The sequence below is a fragment of the Stegodyphus dumicola genome, chromosome 7 (genome assembly GCF_044657685.1).
Source record: "Stegodyphus dumicola isolate Sdum_Otavi_A_Nest chromosome 7, ASM4465768v1".
Taxonomy (NCBI): Eukaryota; Metazoa; Arthropoda; class Arachnida; order Araneae; family Eresidae; genus Stegodyphus; species Stegodyphus dumicola.
Window position 1 is genome coordinate 76,930,797 of NC_140774.1, and position 26,040 is coordinate 76,956,836.

Sequence of the window (26,040 nt, forward strand, 5' to 3'; positions counted from 1 at the left end):
ATGTGTTAGCCTAATCAGACTTTTACCTTTCTTATTTATTTGGTAGTACAATTTACTGCTTCAAATATCTAGCCTAAGTAAGAAAAACATTTCGTCATTTACATGAACAATTTCTTTCACTAATTCAACAGGTTCCGATAGTGACAACAGCTATGAATATAAGAGTATCCTACATTTAAATTTAACTTTATATTTCTATTAAATTAAATTTAACTTTATACTATTATCTCACAATAACTTACCTCCACATTAACTATAACTGAGTTAATTTAAAGTGGGAGACGTTAAAAAGAAATGATTGAATCAATATTATTATATTGCATACATATTCTCTAATATTTATGAATAATAAACGGATACTAAAATTTAGCTTTTTCAAGCCATGTTAGTCTCATTCTGCGAATTTTTGCTTTTAGAATGACTATGCTGGTTTTGAAGCCCAGGTCTCACATTATACAAATTTACAAAATTAACTAAAAGAGTAAAATAACGTCGCAAATCTCATTTTCCCGATATAAAACATTTAGATATTTAAGGGAAAGATAACTGACTTGTTAGAAAATGAAGATATGAAAAGAAAAATAAAACAGATATCATTTCCGTATCAGTAGGAAACTCTTCCTACTACAAATGAGTGGTCTCCCGAAATAAAATTCTAGCGTCCCACACATTATTCTATGAGTAGTACTTCGGAATTTATTCGCGTATCGTGCTTTCATCTGGCCCTGAAAAGATAGCAGTATCTTTTCTCAGCAGTAGGCCTTTGTCTGTTGTATGATAATTCGCTGCGCCTTTCAACAATGGCGGTCGGTTTATGCTCCGAAGCTACTAAGATCCTCTCTGTTTTTGCTCTCAGCCTCTTAATTTGTTACATCATCTCCAAATGGCTGAAGCGTTGTAGTTACCCCCCTGGACCGATAGGACTACCCATTGTAGGTTACGCACCTTTTCTGGGGAAAAAACCGCAGATAACTTTGAGAAACTTGAGCAGAAAGTACGGAGACATTTTTAGGTAAGTATTTATTCTTTAAAAGTATTTGAAACACTTATATTCGGGTATGTTCGGAAAATACTCGGAATGAGGAATCGCAGTAATTAGAGGTCCTGCATTTTGACCCTCAGTAAGACAAAGTAAGAAGAACAAGTTTAGCAGGAAACTAAAAAAAAATGTTGCTGAAAATGCTGAAGCTGTATTTAAAATTTTAAAAAATTAACTATTTTATTGCATTTTCAAAGCTAAGATTTAAAGCAAAATAAAAATTTAAGTCTCTTAAAGTGGCAACTTCTGCCTTATCATTTGGATGATAAATAAAAGTGTAGCATGGTTGTATAATGTAATGCAACAACTAAAAATTTAGAAAGCTTCTATAAAAGATACACCTAACGCTATACATGCGCCAGTCGAGTCTTTATACTATCGGTGAGATGTTCAGTCAACATTAGGTTGTTAGCACAGTGTTGGACTACATATAAGACAGTATTCTTTGGGGAAATGTTTTCTAATTCTTAAATTTTTTTTACTTTCGAGAATGTATAAGAGCCTTAATTTTTCTTTCAAGTTTAATCAGTGTGCTACTGCTTAAGAAACTAAGTGTTTTGAGGGGGTAAAATTGTAAGAAAAAGGTAAAAATATGAAAGCTGTCAAATTTTACACTAGTAGGGATAGGGGTGTTTTTTTTAACATTTTGTGCGTTATCTTTATTTATTAAATATCCTGTTCTTAGCACTTAACCATAAATTCAATTCAGCAGCAATAGCACAAAATGTTTAAAAAGAGAATTTCCGATTTTCTTAAGAATTTCCGATACACAGTCTCGTGCGCTGGAGACAATTTTTTCCCGTACAGTGTTGCCATTCCTAGCTTTGAAATCGTTGAGTTTGTTAATCAAAAATTCGTTAAAGGTTTAGAAAATAGGAAATAGATAATAAAAAAAATTCTAAATTCCAAATTTGGGCTTCCAAATGCCCACATTCGAGTGGAGGATTATGTTATTCAAAACTTGATATCTCTAGGTACCGTTGTTTCTTCACAAAGCGAGAAATATACATACATTCATGTAAATTCTCAATTCTTTAATTTCTTTAAATATAATGCTAATATTTGTGGCAACAGTTTGAAAAGTGAAATGCTGTTTTACAGTGAACCATGCAAAATGTCAAAACGAAACTAGCAGCTCTTCTGGGCAAATTGCTCCTTTCGGCTAGTTATAATTTAAAATACCTTATACTTTCAATAGTATATCTAGGTCATATCAGTTAGACTAGACTAAATTTATACCATATATTCAATTCATATTTTTTCTGAATATATTAAGATTGCTTTAATTAGAAAAATATGTTTCTAAAGACTTTCATTACGTACTTTTGTACGAAATCGTTACGTTTTTCAAGTTAGTATTTCAGCCTACTAATACCTTCGATCCGTTTTCTGCTAGTAGAAAAGAACAAAAACACATACATCTTTTTTTTTCTCGCTTAAAATTTCTTTTTGGAAAATATAACATCATATGCCAACAATATTTTGAGGACCAAAACGTATTTGCAAGCAAGACACGCTTTTCTTTAACATTTCAAGAATTTCTGGTTTTAATCGGCGCTGTTCTCGAGTAAACAAGCGAGATAACGGCATTAATATCTTGAGGGGGGATTATATTTGACATTTTAGCTAGAATACAGATCCATAACAAAGAAGTCGGAGTTATATTTCTAAAATGAAAAAGAGGTCAAATAGTAGTTCTAGGTATACTTTTAACTAACTAGCAAAAGGAACTTCTATACTTTTTTCCCCGCAATGAAAATGTGGGAATCAATACCTTTCAACATGCTCTATGCAATTGTTTATAGTGTTTTATTCTTAAGCGCAATACCTCTTTTAGTGAATCATGGCGGGAAATAAAATGACGAGTAATGCGTTCAAAAATCAATAATTCTTTATTGATTTCTAGTCTACTTTCTAACGAAATTCCTACAGTCCCCAAGAAAATTCTTCGGGGAAAGTAATATAGTTTTTACACACTTCTATGGAAACCTATTCCAGCTTATAACTTCCAGCTTATAACTTCTATGGAAACCTATTCCAGCTTATAACTTCTATGGAAACCTATTCCAGCTTATAACTTCCAGCTTATAACTTCTATGGAAACCTATTCCAGCTTATAACTTCCAGCTTATAACTTCTATGGAAACCTATTCCAGCTTATAACTTTCAGTTCGCGGATTTCGTGTCTTGACAAAATAGAAAAATTAATTTTACGGGAAGGAAATATTTGTTGCAAGCCTTATGCGCATGCACAATAATAGTACCATTTTTATACTTTTAATTTTTCAATATTTTTTAACTTTTAGAAACTACAACTTTAAACACTTCAAGCAGTTATACTGTAAAACGAAGTTTCCGAATAGCAATTTTTTTTAAAATTTCAGTTTGTTATTTGAAAGAGAACGTAGTTAATTTAGTGAAGTAAATTTTAATGGATGTATTAATAAACATGATAAACTAGGAATAATAACTCTTGCAAGGAAGTATTTTGATAACAGAGAGTCGTGCGATAATGATTTTATCAATAAAAACAGCTGAAATAAATTCAGCAATTAGCGATGAATAAAACTTAATTTGACGCGAAGTGCAGAGTTATTTTACTATTTTTAAATCAGTAATTTTTTTACCAAATCTGTGAGATTATACACTGAATTGTGTTTTTGCTTTTTCAGAACAAATGATGCAAAGTAACATGATTTGCCAATAATTAATAAAAAAATCTAGAACCAAAAAATTCCGATTAAATGGGAATATTTAAAGGACTAACACATAACTGGAAAATGCAATATATTTTAATCAGTTGGTTAGCGAAAATAAGACATTTGTCTGTTATAGAATCGCTCAGAATATGATGATTTATCAGTCCCTTGTTACTTTATCAATTAAATGTTGATAGAATAAGAAAAGTAACGCTATTTTTAAAATAAAAATGTAATACTTTAAAGTTTCATTATTACAGCAAGCCTTTGTACGCTAGTATCACAGAAAGCTAGTTACCCTTTTTATGTACCAATTGAACTGAAGGCTGTATAAAGAGATCACTAGAACAGAATTTAATGTTGCTGGCTGTCATTTACATCGCATAAAATCTTTTTCAAATCAAACTTCACGTTTTATTCAACCAGACAAAGAAATTTGACAGACATCCCCCACCTCTTTCGCTCTGAATCTTTCTTCGAGGTTCGGACCTTGAAGGATGAACTTGACATACTGCCAAGCACAACAGTGACCTCGAAATGACCACTATGCAAGGTACTTTCGTCTAGATACGTGGGCATAGATATATTCTCATCTGTCTAACCTTCTAGAGAAAGCAAGAATGGCTGACTATGAATTTGGTTTGCTCTTTTTTTTTTTTACTACTTTACTTGAATTTTTTACAATTTTACTTGGATTATGGATAAACCTAGCTGAATACCTCATTTCTTAGAAAGACAAACAGATGCGTAATTCTGTAGTACATAAAACACTATTATAGAAAAAACAAGGTAATTATGGGGGTCTCCCACACGCCTTTTGGGCTTAGCTAATTCGTAATCCATTTAGGACAAGGGGAAGAAAACGTCTGTTGTTAGTTTACGTAGCATACGATGTTTCATTTATTTTCCGAATCAGTATAAAGGTGCATAGCTAACTTTAACAAAATTATCCACATGAAAACAATATGTACTTTTCGATAATATTTTGATGGTTGAAAGAAATTCCAGAAACAAACATTTGAGCGTTTAAAACTAACGTATTGTTTACCGCTAATTTATGTGCTTTAATGCCATTTTCCAATTTATTTTGACAATGCTGAAACTGAATCCACAAACAGCCACTGTCATTAAATTTCATTAAATTGCAACAGTGTATTTTGCATTTAATAAATTGTTCTTATTCTTGCACAAATAAAATAGCATTTCAAATAAAATATTTAGTAAATGCCTTTTTGCTTTGGTCGGTTTGCACTTGATAACTTCTTTGGCGAGATCAAAATATTCTGACAAAGAATTAAACTAGTTAGATTTCAAATGGCAGACTACAGCAATGTAACATGTTGCAGATTTGTTTAATAATATGTTAAAAAAAAAAAGAAACAAAGAAAGAAAGAGATGCAACTAATTCTTTGTAATGCGGTGCAGAAATGTTCATTCTGAGATCAAACACATAATATATGACATTAGAAACACATTTTATTAATCCTAATACTGGTGCAAATGTTCACAATAACAAACATATATATATATAACTTATATATTGTTATTGTGATCAACTGTAGAGACATTAGGTATTTTTTGGAAGCACGAGAGATGAAAACTTTGCAACGTCTTCTCCGGGAATCGAACGGCGGACCTATGGAATACGCGCCTAGCGTGCAGACCACCATACCACGAATTCATGCGAAGAAGGCGGAAGAAATACCTTTTGTAACAAATAGCTAATAAAATATATACAGCAAAATTATATAGATTAAATGATAAAATATACCCAAAATTCATAAAATTTATCATTTTATGCTAATCGTTACCAATCAGACTCTTATTTAAAATAAAAGAAAAATACGAATTATTAAAAAATTCGTATTTTCAATCAACTGAATGAATCAATCAATTTTGAATCAATCAATTCCTTTAACAGTATATTAAGGATGAATTAAATAACTGAATAGTTTGCTGAATGGCAACGCATTTAAGAACTGGTAATCTGCCAGATTGAATCTATCTTAAAGATATTATGACACACTAATGGTCACCTCAGTCAAACGACACGTTTGATTATTTTGCTATGTTAACGTAGTATAATTGTATCATAAATGGATGAGGAAAAAGAAAAAAATGGGCTATAGAAGTTTCTAACTTTAAAAATATGTAATTTATTCGATATTGTAAAATTTTTGTTATTTAATCATCACTTTTATGATATTATTTCATTTGCGTTCATCACCCAAATCATTATGCGCCTCTTTGTTTCGATATGCATATTTATTTAACATGTCGGCTCGCAACATGAAGTAAAATACATGCTATTTCATACCTTTCATGCTATTTGCTGTTTACTGTAAATTCAGTAAGTGGATATACTACTTCAGAATATTTTGGAATATAGTCTCTATAGTAATTACATATACTTAATAAACTTTTGACCTGCTTCTTTGTCTTCAGTTTTAATAATTTGGAAATGGCTTTTATTTTCTCGGGATCCGTTTAATGTTTTAAAAAACCAATTACATGACTCATATTTGACTTGTGATTTGGCACCATTACATTTTCTGGTATTTACTGTAAAGCAAAGTCTTCTAACTTTGTGAGTATTATATCCAAATGAATCATAACGGGATTTTCAGTCCCTTGAAAAAATTGTATATGTGCAGTATACGCTCTTATGCTCTGGCAAAATCTCTGTATTCGTAGAAATGCTTGCCGCAATTGTTTTGTTGTTTGCAATTGTCGCTGCAGCTTTTTTCAGATCAAAACTCAAATTTTTGAATCTGTATTATTGTCGATGGGTTTCAAATGAGTAGCAATCACGACCTTCAGGATCCATGGGAATAACCCAATAGCTTTGAAAAATCTAGTTGATATTGTATTAGCTTTTGTCCTACCGAATGTATAAATTCTACTGCACTTTGCATAGTAAAATCCTCAGTATTATTAATCATCGGTAATTGTCAGTATTTAATGCACAATAATCAACACACAATTCCAATTCCTCCATCTTTCTTGTTTACACAAACGACAGGAATGTAATTTCAGCCCTACTTTCTTCTATTAAATCAAGTTCTAACAGCTCTTCAATTTGTTCATTAACTTTGACATTTTAAGTTTCAGGAATTCGGTAAATACATGGTTTTTTACTTTCTTCTATGACTTTTAATGTTTTCTTGAGACAACCAACTTTCGTAATTTTCACTTTACCTGCAAATAACGATTCGTGCTTTCTTATGAGTTGTCGAATTTTCTGCTGTTGATCACTCGTTAAATGTTCAAGTTCGAACTTCTGCAGAATGCTTTCTATAGTCTGAGATAAAGCTTCCGAAGTTGGATGAAGCTCTTCAAATTCTTTATTTTTGAAGATAATTCCCACGTCATTTAGTTTAGCGATATACCTTCTAAATACGTGAACATGTCTTATTTTCCCATCAGAGAGTTTGACTTTATATGAATGAGATGGACAGTACTTTATGATTTCCCATGGACAAGTCCATTTTACTTAAGGTTTATTGTATGAGTCAGGAATGAATAAATAAACTTTATCTAGTATTTTAAATTCTTTAGGAACAGTTCAGCAGTTGAAGTAATTCGAATAAGCTGCCTGTTTCTCAGGTGCTAACAAACATGCTTGATTTTCAGCTCGCTCTAAGTTTATTTTCATTTCCTGTAAGTAATCAGCAAGCGACTGCTTCATATTTAAAAGTACCAGTATTTAACCACTGTAATTAGACTTAAGAACACTCATTGAGCCACGTATCTCTCGGCCATACATTAACTTGAAACTCTGTAGTAGAACTGGGAACTTCTCTGTAAGCAAAAAGCAAATACGGCAGATATATAACCCAATTAGGCGGATCCGTGAGGATGATATAATGCAAAGCCTTTTTCAAAACTCTATTCTATCATTATACGAGACCTTTACTAACTGGATATCCTAAAATGTTTTATGACATCCAAGACTCTTCATAATTTTTTGTGTCAGTTGAGAAATTAAGTTGGTTCTTTGATCACTTGCTATAATTTTCGGAAAACAAGTTCTTGAAAATATTTGCAACACAGCATCATATTTAACTTTTGCTGTTGAAGAACGAAATGGAATGGCTTCTGAACAACGTGAATGTTGATCCATTAGACATAAAACATATTTATGTTTCCCAGCCGAAAGAGGTCCTACAGGACCTTTAATATCAATATCAACAACTTCAAATGGTCTTAGAAACTGGGGTAAGGAATTCTATCAGTTATTTTCTCGCTACTCCTTAACTGACACGAATCGCATGATTTGAAATATTCTGTAATATAGTTAGCCATTTTGAGCCAGTAAAAATTATATCTGATTCTCGCTTTTGACATCTTTATTCCCATTTGAGCTCCGAAAACATATTCATATGCTAATTTTAAAACATCTTTTTTTAGATTTTTTAGAAGAACTAACTGCCGAATTAAATATCTGATTACTTTATCCGTATGAAAAATTAGATTATCAAATTCCATAAAGTTTCCTTTCCTCTGTTTTAAATCAATTCTTACTTCTTCTAAAATAGGGCAAGAAAGCTGCTTCTCTCAGAATTTCAATACATCATTTACGATTATCTTTTCCTTCCAATTCCGTTTCCCCTTTCAACCCCCCCCCAATCAAACCACATCCACCGGGCAAGAGTTCCAGTGTAATCAATACACCAGCAAAGGAGTTCAAGGGACTGTACGTATAATAAACAGTGTAAGTCAAGAGATCAGTCACTGCCACCAAAATACTTACGAGATTAATAAATCGGAATCATCATCTTTCAATGACATAAATTACATTATTAGTTACCCTTCTATTTCTTCAATGAATGCAGATATCAACTCGAATTTTCCGTTATCTTGAGCGCTTTGCGGTAAAACATTACTGTTTAGCATCGGAACCTGTGTACCTGAATCAATACCATTACAGCAGTAATTTCTTTGTTTTTCAACTGCATTAATTTTTCTCTGCAGTTTTCGCATATTGCAGAGACTGAATTTTGACTTGCTTCTTGTTAATGTATTATGTATTAATCTGGGCCACAACAGCGTCGATTTTCTGTAATTTGCTACTTTCGGAATTAGTTGTATTTTGATTTTCGCGTTTAATTTTTTTCTGACAGTCATTAGCTATAGGTTGGAAAGATGCACAAATACAGGGTGTTCAGAATTCAAAGCTACCTACAGCCGAAACCAGTCACAGAAAATCGTTAAATTTTTGTGGCAGACTTAATGAAGAGATGGGAATGTCTTTCGACGGAGGGAAAAATTAGTTACTAATAGCGGCACCATACGATGCCGTTTTGCTTTGGAAACCTATAGTAAAAATGTATACCTTTGTTGGCGCAGCAGCTGTTGTAAACGTAGAAACATTCGCGGAGGTTTCGTTCTCAATATGTCTGCTGCTCACAATGATGATAAGTCTACAGGATCGCGCTTCGTTAATAAAATGGTTTTACCAAAACAGTAATTTTGCAGTAGCTATTGTGCGGAAATTGTGGGCTTTGAACGGGATTTGAAGGTGTCCAGTGGATGAATCTTTCGGAAAATGATAACGAAATTTGAACAAATAAAGGCCGTTTTCTCTTCGCCCTGGTACAGGAAGAAAACACGTTTCTGCAGAAGCAGTTCAAGAGGTTGCGCTTCAGGTGCTTGACGACACAGCTTCAAACTTTCAGGCTAGCAGCAGTGTCCGACGTGTAGCAGAGGTATTAGATAGGACAGGTTCAACTGTGCATAAGATCTTGGAGATATTATCCTTACAAACTTTCACTAGTGCAGTGGTTGCTTCCTTGTGATTTTGACGATTGCCACCGGTTCTCACTTCAGTTTCTTGCTCGCTTTGGGGTCGAATCAGAATGGCATTGGAATATACTCTGACGAAACGTATTTTGATTTGGATGGTGTAGTGAATACTCACAGCTGCCGAATTTGGGAGTCCCTTTCTTAAGAGTTCCGTTGCATTCACCAAAAGTGATGTTATGGTGTGGATTTTCTGCATTATTATCTTTTGCATTATTATAACATAAATCAGCGATTCTCAACCTTTTGACTAACGAGTACCATCTAAACAAATATTGAAAAACTTCAGTACCACCGCTACGTTTTACAATGATTATTTTTCAATTTCTTAATAGAAATATTTTAAAAAATATTTTGCCGTTTGAATAACCTATTGTCTATTTGTATTAAAGATGCACACATAAAAATATTAGATTAAAAATTGGTTACCATATTAATTATCTTTAAGGTTTTGATTTAAGTTATAATACTTTAATTCTAAAATTTAGAGCGAAATTTGGGCCTGTTTCAGAAAGATCAATTTCCTTATGTCTGATCTTATTTCACTTAGTTTGAACCGTAAATTAGGATCCACTTTTAATTTTGTTCTGTATTTATTTTTTAAATATGACATGGAAGATCATCCTTGTTCACACAAATAGGTTCTGCAAAAAGCAATAAAAATTTAATAGCTTTATTTGAAATGCCTTTAATTTTTTTTTTCTGCTCAGCTAAAAGTTTGCAAACGTGACATTTTTGAAATCTTGAGTCAGGGTTCGATCACAGAAAATTTCTATCAATTGCCCTTTTACTTCACGAAATAAAGTTTCAGGTACATTTGAACAAAATGGATTTCTAATCTAATTTTATTTTCCATAATCCTCGGGAAAGTACATTTTGAAATTATTTATCAATAAAAACAATGGTTAGTAATGTCGGATGGTAAACTGTCTTTTATTTCTTTTATTTTCAAACCGTTTTCTGTTAGAATGTACAAGTGATGAAAAGCTTAAAATATTATCCAATTCTCTGATTATTAGTTCGATTTTTTTTATAATTGCATTTATTTTATTTCTTATGGTGAACAAATTAACATTTTGTCATTGTAATCCTAAATTTATTTCATTTAAATTTAACTAAATATGCTAAACGCGCCAACCAGAATTCCCTAAATAAACATTTTTGCAATTCAAATATTTAATCACAAAGGAAAATTTGAATTTCTGATCGAACTTCTTTTGAACTTCGATCAGGTGATTTAAAACTTTGCCTCTGGATAACCACCTTTCTTCGGAATGTAACAAAAGCGTTTCACGTTCACTGTTCATCTATTGACATAAAATCGTAAATATTCTCGAAGTTCCGCTTTTAATAATATTAACATTTTTCAGGTTTCCAGCTACTAATGCTTCACGATGATTGGAACAGAGAGAAAATTTTTTTGAAGAGTCATTAGGTTATTTCGAAGCAGGAGAGATGAAAAATAAGCAATGCCCTCAATGGGGCCTCTCAAATACGCGCCGAGCGTGTTGACCACTACACCACGAAGGCATGCTACGAAGTTCTAAGTTGCCACAGTTCCTGCTTTAAGATGCCTGAGTATAACATCAATACGATTGTCTATTGCTAAATAAAAAGAAATAGTGTGCGGCACTGACAGCTATCTCAGTATTTCATAAATTATCCAAGATCTTAGTTTTTAACTCATTTTCCAAAAAATATTAGTGAATATTGTTTTTCTTGCAGCTTTTACATTGGACCTCAACTTATTATCTGCATAAATGATTACCATCTAGCGAAAGAAATCCTTACTCATCCCCTGACATTAGCTCGCCCATCTCATGCTTTCGATTTCCTTATTGGAAGAGGTGGTAAGTGAATAAATTTTTCATTCTACTGTATAAATTAACGTTTTATAGCCAAGAAACGCAGAAAATCTATTTTCCTCCAGTTGGGCATTTGAATGTCTGTGTTAACGTTAATTCCGTTACACATTCCGAACTGCCATGTGCAGCTTAGAAGTATCTAAAAAAAACTACTGCTTCTGGTTAAATTTTTTTGGATCATAAATTATAAGTTTTTTTTTATTAATCCTTTTATATATCTTTCATTTTTTATCGCCTTACCTAGAATACAAATTAGGCTTAAATAGCAAAGGAACGCGATATTTTATACAGCATTTCGGTAATATTAAGTTAGCTTCTTATGCTGGTTTGAACTGTCCGCTGATAGCTGCTGCCCACTAGATGGTCGAATACAGTGGTGGCCAAAATTGTGGACACTTTTGGAAATTTTTATGTTTTTGAATTTTGTGTGCTTATAGAAAACGTTACGTTTCACAAAATGCAAACTTGTATATATCATTTTAAAGAGAATGTATTACTGAATTCAATACAAAACACAAAATTCAATTATTTGCAACACAAAAAAGTTAAACGACAATAGTTATCGATATACATTAGATAGTGATGAATGCAGTGAGCTATCAGTACTTAGTAGGGTACCCTTTATTTTTATTACAGCTTCACATCGAAGTTTCATTGAGCTGACAAGAGTTTTAAGCTCTTCTTTCGTTATTACATGATGCCAGGAAACAATTATAGCCTCTATTACTTCCCTTTTATTTGATGGGCGCCTCATTCGGACAAGAGTTTTCAAACGGTGTCACAAATTTTCGATAGGATTGAGGTCAGGACTGTTTCCTGGCCAAGACAATAATTTAATGCTCTTTGTACGAAACCACTCTTTCGATATTTTGGCCGTGTGGCAAGGAGCAGAATCCTGCTGAAAGATAAACGAAGCATTGTTGGGAAAGAGATCTCTGATGGAAGGTAGAAGATTTTGTTCTAGAATAGTGTCAATGTATTTTCTGGCATTCAGTGTCCCATCGATGACATGAAGGCGATCAATACCATCTGCTGACATGCATGACCAAATCATAACACTAACTGGGTTCTTCAGAGTTGCTTGAATGCAGTCAGGATGTAGCTCTTCTCCTATTCTACGTCTTACATATTTTCGCCCATCACTACCGAATAACGATATCTTAGTTTCATCACTCCATATAACTTGTGACCACGGATCATCTGTCCAATTAATGTGTTCCTTTGCCCATTGTAGTCTTTTTTTTTTCGTTGCTGAAAATTAAGATAAGGCTTTTTTCGTAGAATTCTACCTCTCAGTCCAACATCTGTTAATCTTCTCCTGATTGTTCTTGAACTGACAGAAACACCAGCATCATTCAGATCACTTCTGATGGCCGCTGATGACATTTTTCTATCTTAGAGACATTGTCTTTTTATTCTTCTGTCATCAATAGATGTGGTGCACCTTTTTCGGCCTTTCCCTTCTTTGTTTTTTATTGAATTTGTCTCCTGATATCGTAAACAAAACTTTCGGACTCCAGATGTAGTCACTGAACCACCCACCTGTCTTGCAATTTCAGCATAGGAAAGACCACTTTCTCGTAACACAATAATATTACATCTCTTTCTAGGTGTCCAATCTACTCTTTTGTTTGATGTCATTGCTTCTTCACTAAATATTAAAAATGTTTACAAAAATTCCTACTTGTAATTGCAGTGTATAAGAAACAGGTACTCTTTCTACAGAACAAAGCAAAATAATGAATTGTTTCAAGTGTAAACATGATGTCAGCTTCTACTTTCAGTCATTAACATTTGATTGGTTCTCAGAACAAGAACAGTGATTGGCCAGGAAAGCTAGACATTACAAACCACTTTATAACTGTGTTTTTTATTTATATTAAAGTACATATAACTTTTTTTGTATTGCAAATAATTGAATTTTGTGTTTTTGTATTGAATTCAGTAATAAATTCTCTTTAAAATGATATATACAAGTTTGTATTTTGTGAAACGTAACATTTTCTATAAGCATACAAAGTTCAAAAACATAAAAATTTCCAAAAGTGTCCACAATTTTGGCCAGCACTGTATGTGCTTTCTGTTATAGTTAGTTGGAAAGTTGCAGCGGAACCTTATTTAAAAGATAGTTAAATAGCATTATTTTACTTAATACTTGCTGGTTTGGAAATGAAAAGACAATTTTAATACTTGCTGGTTTGGAAAGGAAAAGACAATTTTAATACTTGCTGGTTTGGAAAGGAAAAGACAATTTTAATACTTGCTGGTTTGATCGCTAACTTTTCTTTACACCATGCATACTCAGTATGCGTGCAGAGTTTGAGGATTAAGTTTGTACAAAATCGAATAAATAAAGAAAACACCAATCTTATCTTTTAGCCTTCAAAATATCGGTAGTCCAAGTTTAACCGAACTCAAATCAAGTAAAATTTCTCATGTCCGGCTTGGTTTACCTTGCCCCCCCCCGATAGAATATCATCTCACAGTTTTTGGATTTTTCACTTGCTTTGAGTTCAGATTTCTTGAGCCACCCTGTACAGTTCTTACAAGTCTGTAGATTCCTTGGCACATTCAGACAGATGCTTGATTCTTTCGCAATATTCATCTTTTGGAATGTCTGGTTAGAGTTTTCTGAATATTTTCAATGCTATTGAGATAATTAATTTTAAATTGCGATTTCAGTTCTGGAAAGAAAAACTGAAGATAACAAACCTGATGAACAAAGTAGTTTTTAAGACTTGCGATATTTTTCTTTGCTAGTAATTGTTTAGTAAGAAAGGAATTCTGTGACAGCGCATTGTTGTGTAGCAAAAAGTAGATTTTTCGATTAAACTTTTCGGGCTTAACGCACTGAACGTTCTTCAAACGTCCATTCATTATGCCTTTATAAAATATGTAGTTCACCTAATATCTTTCAGGAACTAATTCTTACAAATTATCATTCCCCACTTAAAAAAGATCGCCGACATTCTACCTTGCTAGAGATTTATAAAACTGAAGTTTCTTCAGCAATGGTGAAGAGTCTTTAGCAGATGTCTGCCGTTTTATCTCATGGTCGTAAATAAAGCCTGATCTCCAATCACAATGTGTTTGAAAATATAAAACAAAATTTTGTTGATTTACAATAAAATATTATTGTTATTATTACTTCCGAATCCATGACAGCAGATGTTAACCGGATCATAGCTAACGAGTAACTACATAGAAAATTCTGTCCGTAAGACAAATGAAATTTTAAGAAAAGCAAATCGAGATTTTATAACAATAAATTCTGTCACTTATCGTTTGGTACATTGGCTAGAATCAGCAAACAAATTTGTCCTTTAACTTTGTAGGCACTCTGTGTACACTGATACAGACTTTCCTCATTCTCGCCCCCCTCAAATGGTTATATTTTGACATTTTGCAGATTTTTGTTTTCGTTCCATTTTCACAATCTTATCGGAACAGAAGTTGAAAATGTAGTTTAGAAATAATTGGATTGTTAAAATTAGTGTTAATGGTACAGGGGAAAACCGCAACTTGTTCTCCTTCTGCAGGGTGTGTAATTAATGAAGATTAAATAGACCATCAAAACAAGAAAGTGATGAAACAACTTCGCGAAAGAGGGTGGGCAATGATAATAATTTTTTAAATGATTAATGCGTAAATCTGATTTTTTTCCGAAACGTTTCCGACGATAACGCGTGGCCTTCTGTGATTTACTTTTGCTAATAAGGCTTTTAAAATTTCCAGCATTTGTTTTATTATTGTTTTGGTGTCAAGTTTTATTTCTTAACTCAAAAGTTTTAAGCTACTTGATTATGAAATCCTCTAGAACTACTTCTTGCTCGTCTAGTTGGATGATTAATTTTAATAAAGGGTGAGAAGTTTTCAAGAACAATATTAAATAATGGGAAGTGTGGTGACGATCTACAAAGAGGTCAATCTTCCTCCCCCCCCCAAAAAAAAAATTCTTAAAAGTTGGTTTGTTTTCCTGGTTACGGCAATGGTTATGGCCTTAGAGACGAAATATCTTCGTGGAAGACTTTCAAAGAGAAACTGGCTCGTATCCATGTTACATATGGGAGAAACTATTGCAAGCGCCCATGCAGACAGTACGTTCGCCAGCAATGGAACCTACGTCGAACTGCTAGCATTCAGCAACATTATCGCTCGGTCGCTAGTGGGCCCACTAGTAAAATGTTTATTTATCTTAATATAAAACTGGGACTTTTTTAACCATCTTTAATGAGATTTGCTTCGGATAGCTAAAAGTTCCAAACATAATAAATTAGTATAGATCATTAAAATCTAGGTTAAAACCATTAGCTAGTAATACAGAGTTTCAGCGTTTTTTTTTTTTTTTTTTCCGTTCCCTATTTGATTTAAATTTAAATTGTAATGAGGCGTTTTTTTTAAAATTTTTACGCTTAGACATTACTTTTTCCTGTATAAATGAAATATCTCTTACGTTAATCTTGATAATTCAGTTTGTCAAGGTTACTTGTGGATTAAAGCTTTAGTATTAAAGTCACGATCACAGCTGCCACTTGTTAGTGAGTGTCTCCCCGAAGATTTTGTAGATCGTTTTCGCGCTTTAGAAATCAGTCCTTTTCGGCGACCGTTAATAGTATAAGTCAGATTTTTTTTTAAATTTTTTTACAGATTTATAGTTAATCGTTTACTTTAATATGAGGGAAAAAACAATTTAGCTTTGATTTACTGGATATATACTCGTATATATAGTCATAATATATACGATTTACGGAAGGACAACATTAGCGGTAGCAAGGTTACAGTTAACTAAAGCCATTGCTGTCATCGTGTGTAGTATTTATGCTGCTGTGACATAAATCACTCACATTAACTGTCACATTTCTGAACCTGCTCTGAAGAGCGCTCTAACTGCAATTGTAGCAGCGTTGAACGAAAGTAATAAATTCCGATTCGATCTGTGTAAAAGGTATTGCCATTTCTCTCATCGTAAATGATAAAGGTGACTTATTAATAATGTAATTCCTGTAGGCAAAAATTACCCTAAAATTTAAACCATAAAACTGGAGCCTAGAAATTTGCGTTAAAAACCGAAGTCCCTGGTTCGAAATCGGAGAGACTGTAACGACTAGTTTGTCACTGGTTTCCATTGTCAAGACTAGTTCAACGGGTTTTGAAAAAAAAAAAAAAAAAAAAAAAAAAGAATATTGATTTCGAGGGCTCTAGTAGATCCCTTTTTTTCAGGAACTGAAAAGTTTCGCAAATTTGGGAGCAGCAACGATGAAGTTTATAGGAAACTCAACTAAAACAGTAAAAAGGAAATTAATTTAGGAGCTGAAGAAATTAATGTTGGGGAAAAAAGCAATGAAATTTCAGATATTTGAATTTTAAAAACGTTGTGAAGAACTGGATTCGACATTAAAAGCCAATTTAATTCTTCGAAACGCTTTTGAAATTCTGTTAGCTTAGCGTTCTCCATAAATATCGTTGTTACACAAATATTTCACGTCTGGCAATAAGTAATCTGTTTCAGATCTCACTTAAATAATCTAAAGTTTTTTTTTTGGCCTAGTCTTAATTTTTCATTGGTTTCTTTCTCTTCCAGGCAGAAGGTAATTAATCAGAATCAGTGCAATTTGATACAGTTAAAGCATAAAACTTGCTTGCACATGCACTTGGCAAAGATTTCTTCAATAAAAATTCAAACAGCACAGTAGAATCACAAAAGCACAAAATTACCCATTCGCTTACGCGTCGAAATAAACTTTTACGCTACCATCGTGACACGGACTCTAGAGACTAACAACCGTATTTTATTGGATCTTAACATCATTCATTCTTAACAGCAAACATTCTTTAACAAGCCTACTACACGCACCTATTTTCAGCTCATACTAAAAGTAGTTTCGTTGTCATTTCCAAGAAATAAAACTAACAATATTAGTGGTCGAAAAACATTAATAAAATTAAAGTGCATATAAAATACAAGTTACGCATCATCTGAAATTCAACACTATCTGCATTTAATTTTTTTAGAAGGCTCAGAGTTTTTAGATATAATCTTTTTGGTTTCTTATAATAATTTTCTGTAGCAAGACAGACTATAAAACACCTGTTTAGTTTCGTGGTTGGGACCTGCTTGCAATTGTATTTGGAATGTTGCTCCGAAAATATGACTGTTAACTTAAGTTACTTTAAGTGTTCGTATAGCATATGTTGTGTTTTGTGATTAATCTCAGTTGCCTGACCGGATTGAAACAAACCCGCGAATTTTATCGTGGTAAGGAGTACCAGACTGCGTTTGTCGTCTGTCGTTGAGTACCATACAGAACGAGTATGCCCATTTCCAACCCAGTTTTAAGGAAGAACACCCCGGGGGGGGGCAGTCCGAGGGTCTCCCATCCCTCTTCCCCCACTAAACAACACGAGAGGTCTTCTGATATATTTGGCATGCCCTCCATGTTGCAAAGGCACTATACATTTACAACTTTCATACCTTCTACGGGATTCGAACCTAGCGCCTTCGGTAGCGTAACCACTATCACGTTGGGCAGCTAGAGTGGTGAAAGTTAACCGTAATGTTGCCGGCGGTAACATCCATTCGTTAACCATCTTTTTAGATCTTTAAATTATTAGTAATTTACTTATCCTCGACATATTTCATGAAAAATTAAGGAAGTCTTGTTTTACCGTTTCTTTATTACTGCAAATTTCAATCACTATTAATTTGTATTAAATTATTCGAGGATTCAATCACTATTAAATTGTATTCGCACAATTGTAACACACATAAAGCAATTTGAAGCAAAATTTACAATTTTACTAGTATAAACAAAAATATATTTGAAGATGGGGTTTAGTTCTTTATATATCGAAGAACTTTGTTCATAAATACTCACGCGAATAACCAGCTTAGATATTCCATGATATCATAGAGCATGAAGCTATGATAAAAACGAGTTTGAGTTACGAAATGGAACTGACCTTTCCCTGTTCATTTCACGCAGTCACACTAATCATTATACACATAGTAATTACTTTTTCATGAAATAAAATTACATCATCATTAATTTTACCATATTCGTCCCAATGACTTATCTTCTGAAGATCACGAAACAAGAAACTAATGTGATTAATATATACTTTGATTTTCGATCACAAAGCTATATATTACTGAATGTTTAATCGTTTTACTAGCTGGAAATGTTTCGAATTTGTTTTAGCTGTAACTTTGAGATTGCAAAAGTTAAAAAAATAAGTATTTTTTTACTCAAACAAAAATTTTACGGATTTAATTCAAAGGTAATCGGGTAACACTCTGGGAGAAAAATGCATTTTTAATGAATCGTCCTTTTCTCAGTGCACTAAAAAGGAAAAGCTCAATAAATACCTAAATTATTCGCTTTACAATTTATAGCAAATTTTTACCTCATAAAATGTATTTATGGTTAAAGTATTTTAACTGCATGGGCTTACTTTCATTAAGTTAAGTTCACGGGAAAAGACTACCGAATATTTCTGTAAAAAACCGAGAAAATTTTAGTATCATTTTGTGCTATTGAAGTCTGATGATAGTTTACGTAGGTAGATCTAAACGTTACCGGCCATATTTAATTATTATATATTACTGAGTTTTGAGTTTGCACTTTGAACTAAAGAATGTTTTTACACTAAAGAAATAAAGCAACACTTGGATATGTATGAGGGGTGACTTATTATCTTAAACAGAAATCATACCCACTACTGTCAAGTATCAGCTTTATTACATTCAGGTCTATATCTGCCCAGGTCTGCTTTTTATTTTAATCAAAAATACCGTTAACCACTTTCAATAACGTCAATTCATAGACAAAAAACTCAAAAAAAAAAAAAAAACCTACATTTTTGGAATAGCGTCACAAGATTTTATCTTTGTAGTGTTGACAATAAATTCAAGATGAATTTAAATGGACAGGTAGTTTTTAATTCCTTTGGCCGTTCCATTCAAACCATATCGTTTGCAGTACTGAAACGCCACTCTTCGCGTTGCGATTTTCTTTTCGCTCAGTATAAAAAAAGAAAAAAAATAAACATTAGAATTTGTTTTCAAAAAAGAGAAACTCTTTATCATTTGTTTTACTCGTGTTCTCTCGTTAATAAATTTTCTTGAAGAAGTTTGTTCTCTACAGTGTACTGTTAATACATTTTTGCTCAATCAACAAACCTATAAACTAGTGATCTGAACGCGAAAAACTGGGTGACCGTGAATTCAAAAATTCATCCACCACCCGCTCCGTCGCCAACCTGCGCATTTCCTGTAGAAGTTGTAATGGTTTCCAGTCACCCAATTCTTCTAATTCATTCAGAAGTTTCCTAGCCAGAATTACTGAAAATACGAAGCCGAAGGATATCCCCTAAGATAACGGATTCCAAGCACTTCGAAAAATTTTTCCGAAGAAAATCCTGAAGGAGGAGCTAACCCTGAAGTACCACCCCCACCCACTGTGTTCCTGCACGTTGATTGGATGACACCAGACGAAAGTTTTGAGACGAAATTGTACCGAACCTCACGAAAGTCAGATGAAAGAGAAATCTATTTTTTTTTCTATACGAAAAACTTATAGGATTAGAATGCGGAAAGCGGATCCGAGTCATATTGAAGAACCTCCCCGCGTCTGTGAAAGAAGATACCATCTACCAGGATCTGGAACGAAGAAAATACTCAATCCTTAAAATAAAGCAGTTCACCCGAAATCGTAAAGAAGAAACAGTAAAACTACCAATATTTCTGCTAGAGTTAAAGAAAAATGCTGAATCAAATTTGATTCATCACTTAAATAATATTGTTACGTTATTTTCCCTTTACTTCACGTATGTACGGCGTTCGTGCGGTTTGGAGTGACTGCCCGGCTGTCAACTCGATCGACTCCGCAGGGATTGACTCGCTAGACGAGACACCAACTCGATACTAACTGACTCTCCGCGTACCAGCAGGGCTTATATAGCTTTCGACTGGTGTTCGAGAACATTCTGGGCTAAACCGGTAAGAATTCGTTCCACAAGGTTCTCCATCCGTGCATGGAATATCGCCATTTTTGTCACCAAATATCACCAAATGGGCGATCTCTCGTTAAATGTGGCAACCCGTCCTTCCTTTGCCATTTTATGGCAACCCTAAATCTGCTGTACGTGTAAGCTCTCTTACAGCGCTTGTACATTTCGTAACACTGCCCCCTCCCAAGGACTGCACATCCCGGGCAGTACAACCCTTGGTCAGAAGCCAAATTCGATACAAACAAAACGTTTTAAAACATACACATAACATAACTAAAGAAACAAATAATTATAAGTTATGCACACAAATTAAACACATAACAATCTTAAGTTTTACAAATTAAAGTTCAAATTTAAATTCAGTCTCAGTCTTTACATTACTTTATAACCGGGTCAAATACTTTTCCACTGCAGTTCGCAGATGTATTTCTGTTTTGCATATCGCAGTCTGAAGATTCAGTTCTTTCAGACTTTTCATCCACAGGAAAATCTAAAACAGTTCGTTCACCACTCTGTAGTTTATTTCCACGATGTATACAGTTCTCCTCGGTATTTTCAGCCGCTGGTACATGCCCATTTACCTCCGTTTCCTGGGAACTAGTTCCTAATTCTGCGTCAGAGCTGTGAATAGAATCCGATTCTTCACAAACACAAGGATCCTCACTTAAAATTGAGTTCGTGTCTGTACAACTTGTGTTAGGAGACACATACTCAGTTTGTGAAATGGGAGTATCTTCTTGCTCTACTGGTGCACCCTGTGTAAGTTCTACGTCAGCTTCTTTCATCTCTGCATCACATGCATTTTCAGATGGTTCAATTCTTGATAACAGCGACTTCGTAATTTCATTGTCAATTTCGACGAACTTAACAGTCGCATTTTCACTTTCTTCCACTTCCACTTCAGGCACTGGAGTGTCAAAAGCTTCTTTCACGTCTTTTATTTCTTCATGTTTTCATTCTTTTCTTTAATCCCGTTAGATGTTTCATTCTTCCTTTCTTGATCTTTCTTAGACAGTTCATTAGCTACTTCCATTATTTCCTCATCCTTTGATTCTTCAGATGCCACTTGTCTCATATCCACGTCGCCTTTTATGGCTCCAGTTTCTTCTGGAAGCTCGATTTTCACCTGTTGGAGTTGCTCTCGGACCTTTTCTTGGCCGACATTTATTTCTTCTTGTCCGGTGTTCTTCTCTTCCAGTGTGGTTTTCATCTCCTTCAAGCCGGCTTTCAACTCAGCCTTCATCTCTTTATATCCGGCTTTCATGTCAGCTCTCATCTCTTGATATCCGGCTTTCATTTCAGCTCTCATCTCTTGGTATCCGGCTTTCATTTCAGCTTTCTTCTCAGCCCTCATCTCGGCTAAGAAGTTCATCATTCGTTTCCTCCGCCATGGCTTTTCTTCCCCTTCAGGCGGGTCACTGGCATTCACTCACAAACCCACTCCTGACACCAGTGGCCCACCAGTTGCCGAGCGGTAAAGTCGCTGAACACTGGTAGTTCGTTTCGAGTTTCGAATTCCGCGAACGGGCTGGCTGCATGGACGTTTTCCTGGTTTTCCCCATGTGTAACGTGCATACGAGCCAGTTTCCCTTAGAAAGTCCTCCACGAAGGCATCCCTCCCCTTAGGCAGATAGCGATAGTGTGTTTTACCATACTTAAAATAAACCAAACCAAACCTGACACCAGGTGTTGCGTTTTTCTTTTTTGACACCAGTTGTTAAGTTATTTTCTTCCTTCGCGTTCGTACGGGGGTCGTGAAGTTATTACGGGGTTAGTAGATTTGGATTAAATAACGACGACACTTGAAAAAGTATCAAAACACACTTTATTAGCCAGTATTAATCAGGACATCTCCAAAACATGTTTTTACAGTCGTCGATGAACTACTATAAACACGCTGACACGATCAGCGACACAACCTCCAGGCTATCACGGAAACTGACACCGAAATAGCTCAGAAAAATCTTCTCAAAAATTACGTACAGCGAGAAAGGCAAAACTACACCTCCGTCGGAAGACCTAAATGAAGCTTTAGCCTGGCTGAAAGACGAAAAAATTAGTACGTTCCTAACTTCAATTATTTCCTATATTGAAAAAATAAAATCAGGAAAACATCTGCAGAAAAATATCAAACAGTTTTTCAAGTATCGATGCTACTAATTCAGTTCTCCGAAGCAGATGATTAGTGACTTCACGAAGAGCCAGTAGCTCAGTGGTTAGAGCGTAGTAGTAAATTTTTGGACTCTCAGTTTGTGGGTTCTAACCTCGGCCTTACGCACTTTCTACTAATTTATTACATCTTTGTTTTTTTTTTAGAGGACAGCAGTAGTTTTATTGCTATAACATCTCAGCATCTTTATGCGGAGTAACTAAAACGTGAAGACTTACAACGCATCATCGAGAATTTTTCTCAATTACGAATTCCCGTTTGTTATGCTAGGAAAAGTTGAGAAAATGATAGTTGTTACATTCAGGATGCGGCTTTCGCTCAAGAGCCTATTTTCAAGTGACTTCGCACCTAGAAGTTTCCTGAGTTTTCTGTAATTTGGAATCTGCAAAAATCTCTCTTTGATGGTGGTCTGGTGGTTTGATGATGATATCAGTGACTTGTGACAATATCTCTGCTTCGATCGAACTGGCTACATAATCAATTTTGTTTGATAAGTAGTAATTCTAGCGCTGTGGAATTGCGCTTTGATCTGAAGAAACCACATTTTGGGGTCGGGTTTTCAAAAAGGAGGAATTATTAGACTTACCCCGGCAATTGTTAATCTCTCCGATGCTGTTTGAGCATTCTCGTTTGTAGACGTTTAATCGCAATAAATCAATCAAAAACGCGGTCACCAATCAGAAGGCCCCGTGTTCGGATCACGTACCGGATAAAAGAAAATCGCAAAGCGAAGAGTTTGACAGATGGCGTTTCAGTATGGCAAACGAAGTCGCCACACTCATCTTTTCTAGGGAAAACTTTATCCCTCATTGCCTTTCATATACCTCATTTTACCTTTCATATCTAACTGTCCGACCAGTTTTTTGTGTTTCTAGGGTTAATATCTTTGGAAGGATCATTGTTCAAATGGAAGTGGGAGTAGGAGTGGGATTTTGGAGTTATCGGTTTTACTTGGCTTAAGATCGGTTGCTACTCCACCTTTGAATTGAAATGTGGTTTCACTCAGCCTATAGATATTCTTTGAATTTTGCCTGAAACTATCACATCAAAAAATTTATCTAAACGTTGTTTAACTAAATGGAACTCAAGACAGGTTGGTTAAAGAGAAGACTAAGAATTAAGGATCGGAGCATAATTAGAAGTAATTATCACATTTAAGAACTTGTACAGTGGCTTGTAGTATGAATTACAGCCCATTACATTTGAAGTCCAGAATCGTTGGACTGGAACGATTGATTAAATTAATGTAATAAAAAAAGCAATAGTTTCAATTTATTATAAAAATATTTCATGATTTTTATGTGATATGATGAATTTATATGATGAATGCGAAGTAAACATCTGAAGTTTAGAATCGTTAAAAGTTAGTTCTAGAAGTTATGGAAATTTTATCCGTCTTTTAATTTTGCAAACATTTCTAGAGGAATTAAATTTGGAATTTAATGGAAGTCGAAAAATGGAAACAGGGTTAGATATAAAGGAACTTGTAGAGTTCTTAAAAAAGGAAGTTAATTGAGAGAAGCTGTGCGAAAAAAGTAATCAGCTTATCCGAGTAATAAACCGAAAGTTCCGACTGTTTCAGTTTGTCAACTACAAATGTACATTTTGTGAAACAGAAGACCATACGAAATATAGATGTATAATATAAAACTCTGAAGAGAAACGTAACTTTTTTAAACGTACCAGAAGGTGTTTTCTTTGTTTTGAATGTAAACATTTAGCAATCAATTTCAAGAAGAAATAATTTTGCTACAAAAATCGCGGCGGTAAACATCATGAAATTGTTTGTATAAACGCCGCATCAGCTATCCCCAGTGTAAAAAATAAGGACACCGAAACATCGGTGTAAGTTGCTCAAAATCATTCTGCTAAAACTAAATCTAATATTATGCTTCAAAAGTATATATACTGTGGCTGATTGTGAAGTGCCTTTTTGACGCCGGTAGCCACACGTCTGTAATTCGAGAAGATTTATCAAGAAAAGTAAAATTACCAGTGAAAGGAGAAACCATTTTAAATCTGCTTACTTTTGTCGAAAAGAAAGGAAAACTCTGGAATAAAAAAGAAAGTTGAACTTACCTCTGCAAAATATTAATGTTCCTAGAAAATAGTACATAACTCTTGAATTAATCGAAGTACCAGTCATAACAAAAGCTGACTTACAGATACTAAATGTAGATTTGAAGTCCAAACTCCAAATACTCGTCATACCAATGTAAAAATGAAGTCCAAACTCTAAACATTCGTTATAACTTTAACAGAACCCAGCGGTTCGGACAGAATGAGTCATGAGATTTCAGTGTTAATCGTCCCGAATAATACATGAAAAGTAGCGAGTGGAGAATTAAAAAAGATAAGCAGTTAACGCCGTAGCAATGAAAACCTCCTTTGGTTGCTGGTATTTCTTTTTCAGACGTTGAAATACATGATGTGTGTTTACACGTAAGTGTAGAAGAGAAGCTTTTACAGTGACGAATCGTTTTGAGACGTGAATATGTAGGAATAAAAAATCTTATGAACAAAATAAAATGATTTTACAAGTATTTGAAAATCCGATTACTCAAAAAGGAGATCGACATGAAGTTAGACTTCCATAAAAAGATGAAAATTTGAATTTAAGCGACAATTTTAAAACGCTGAAAGGCGATTTTTGAGATTGATCGGCCACTTTAAATAAATCTTCAACTTTTGCCCACAGTATAAAGGAATAACAGATAGTCAGTTTAAGGAAGGAATAATAGAAACTGTCAATGCAGTTATTCCATCTGTGAAACGGGCTCATTTTATTCTTCACCGTGCTGTAATCCGTGAAGATTACAATTCAGCAAAATTTCGCATTGTTTTTGATGCTTCTTCAAAGGATACTTCAAGGACCAAATCTTCTTCTGGAATCATTAAAAATGTTAATAAATTTCCGACTTCATCAAATTGCAATTACGCCAGACATTCAGAAGATACTTTTGCAAGTTTCTGTTGTTTTGAAAATTGAGAAGCTATGCGATTTTTATGGATTAACGAGAATGCAAGTTTGACGAATCCTAGAATTCAAGTTTATCGGGCATGTGTAATTTTTGAAGGAAAATCAAGTCCATTTTTGCTAAGCGCTTGCATTAAGCATCATTTAAAGAATATGAAAAGGTCTATCCCAAAATTGCAGAAATGTTACAGAACTTCATGTGACGACTTTATTTGTGGATCAGATACGAAGAAAATGCTGTACAGATATATCATGAAGATAATGATATAATGAAAAAGTCATTAATAACACTGACCTAATGGAATTCTAATTTTGATAATTTAAAGGACCAGTATAAATCAAGTAACAACTTCACCAGCTTTAACCTACCTGATTGTGATTACCCCCTCAAGGAATCCTGGTCTTCAGGGGGATAATAATAAAGATATATTCCGCTTTCATACTCAAGACATTATAGATTTCATCCTCTCACATGATCA

The 26,040-nt window shown here is 34.0% G+C and overlaps 1 protein-coding gene across 1 annotated transcript in view; it reads left to right on the forward strand.

Annotated features, from left to right (window-relative positions):
- The first annotated feature begins 744 nt into the window (after positions 1-744).
- LOC118193891 (cytochrome P450 2U1-like) overlaps positions 745-26,040 on the forward strand; it is a 119,380-nt gene continuing 94,084 nt past the window's right edge. Inside the window, exons 1-2 of the mRNA XM_085820504.1 lie at positions 745-1,012; positions 11,266-11,390. Of these exons, the coding sequence (XP_085676630.1) occupies positions 801-1,012; positions 11,266-11,390 (337 nt within the window). The 5' untranslated portion in view covers positions 745-800. The remainder of the gene's footprint in view (positions 1,013-11,265; positions 11,391-26,040) is intronic.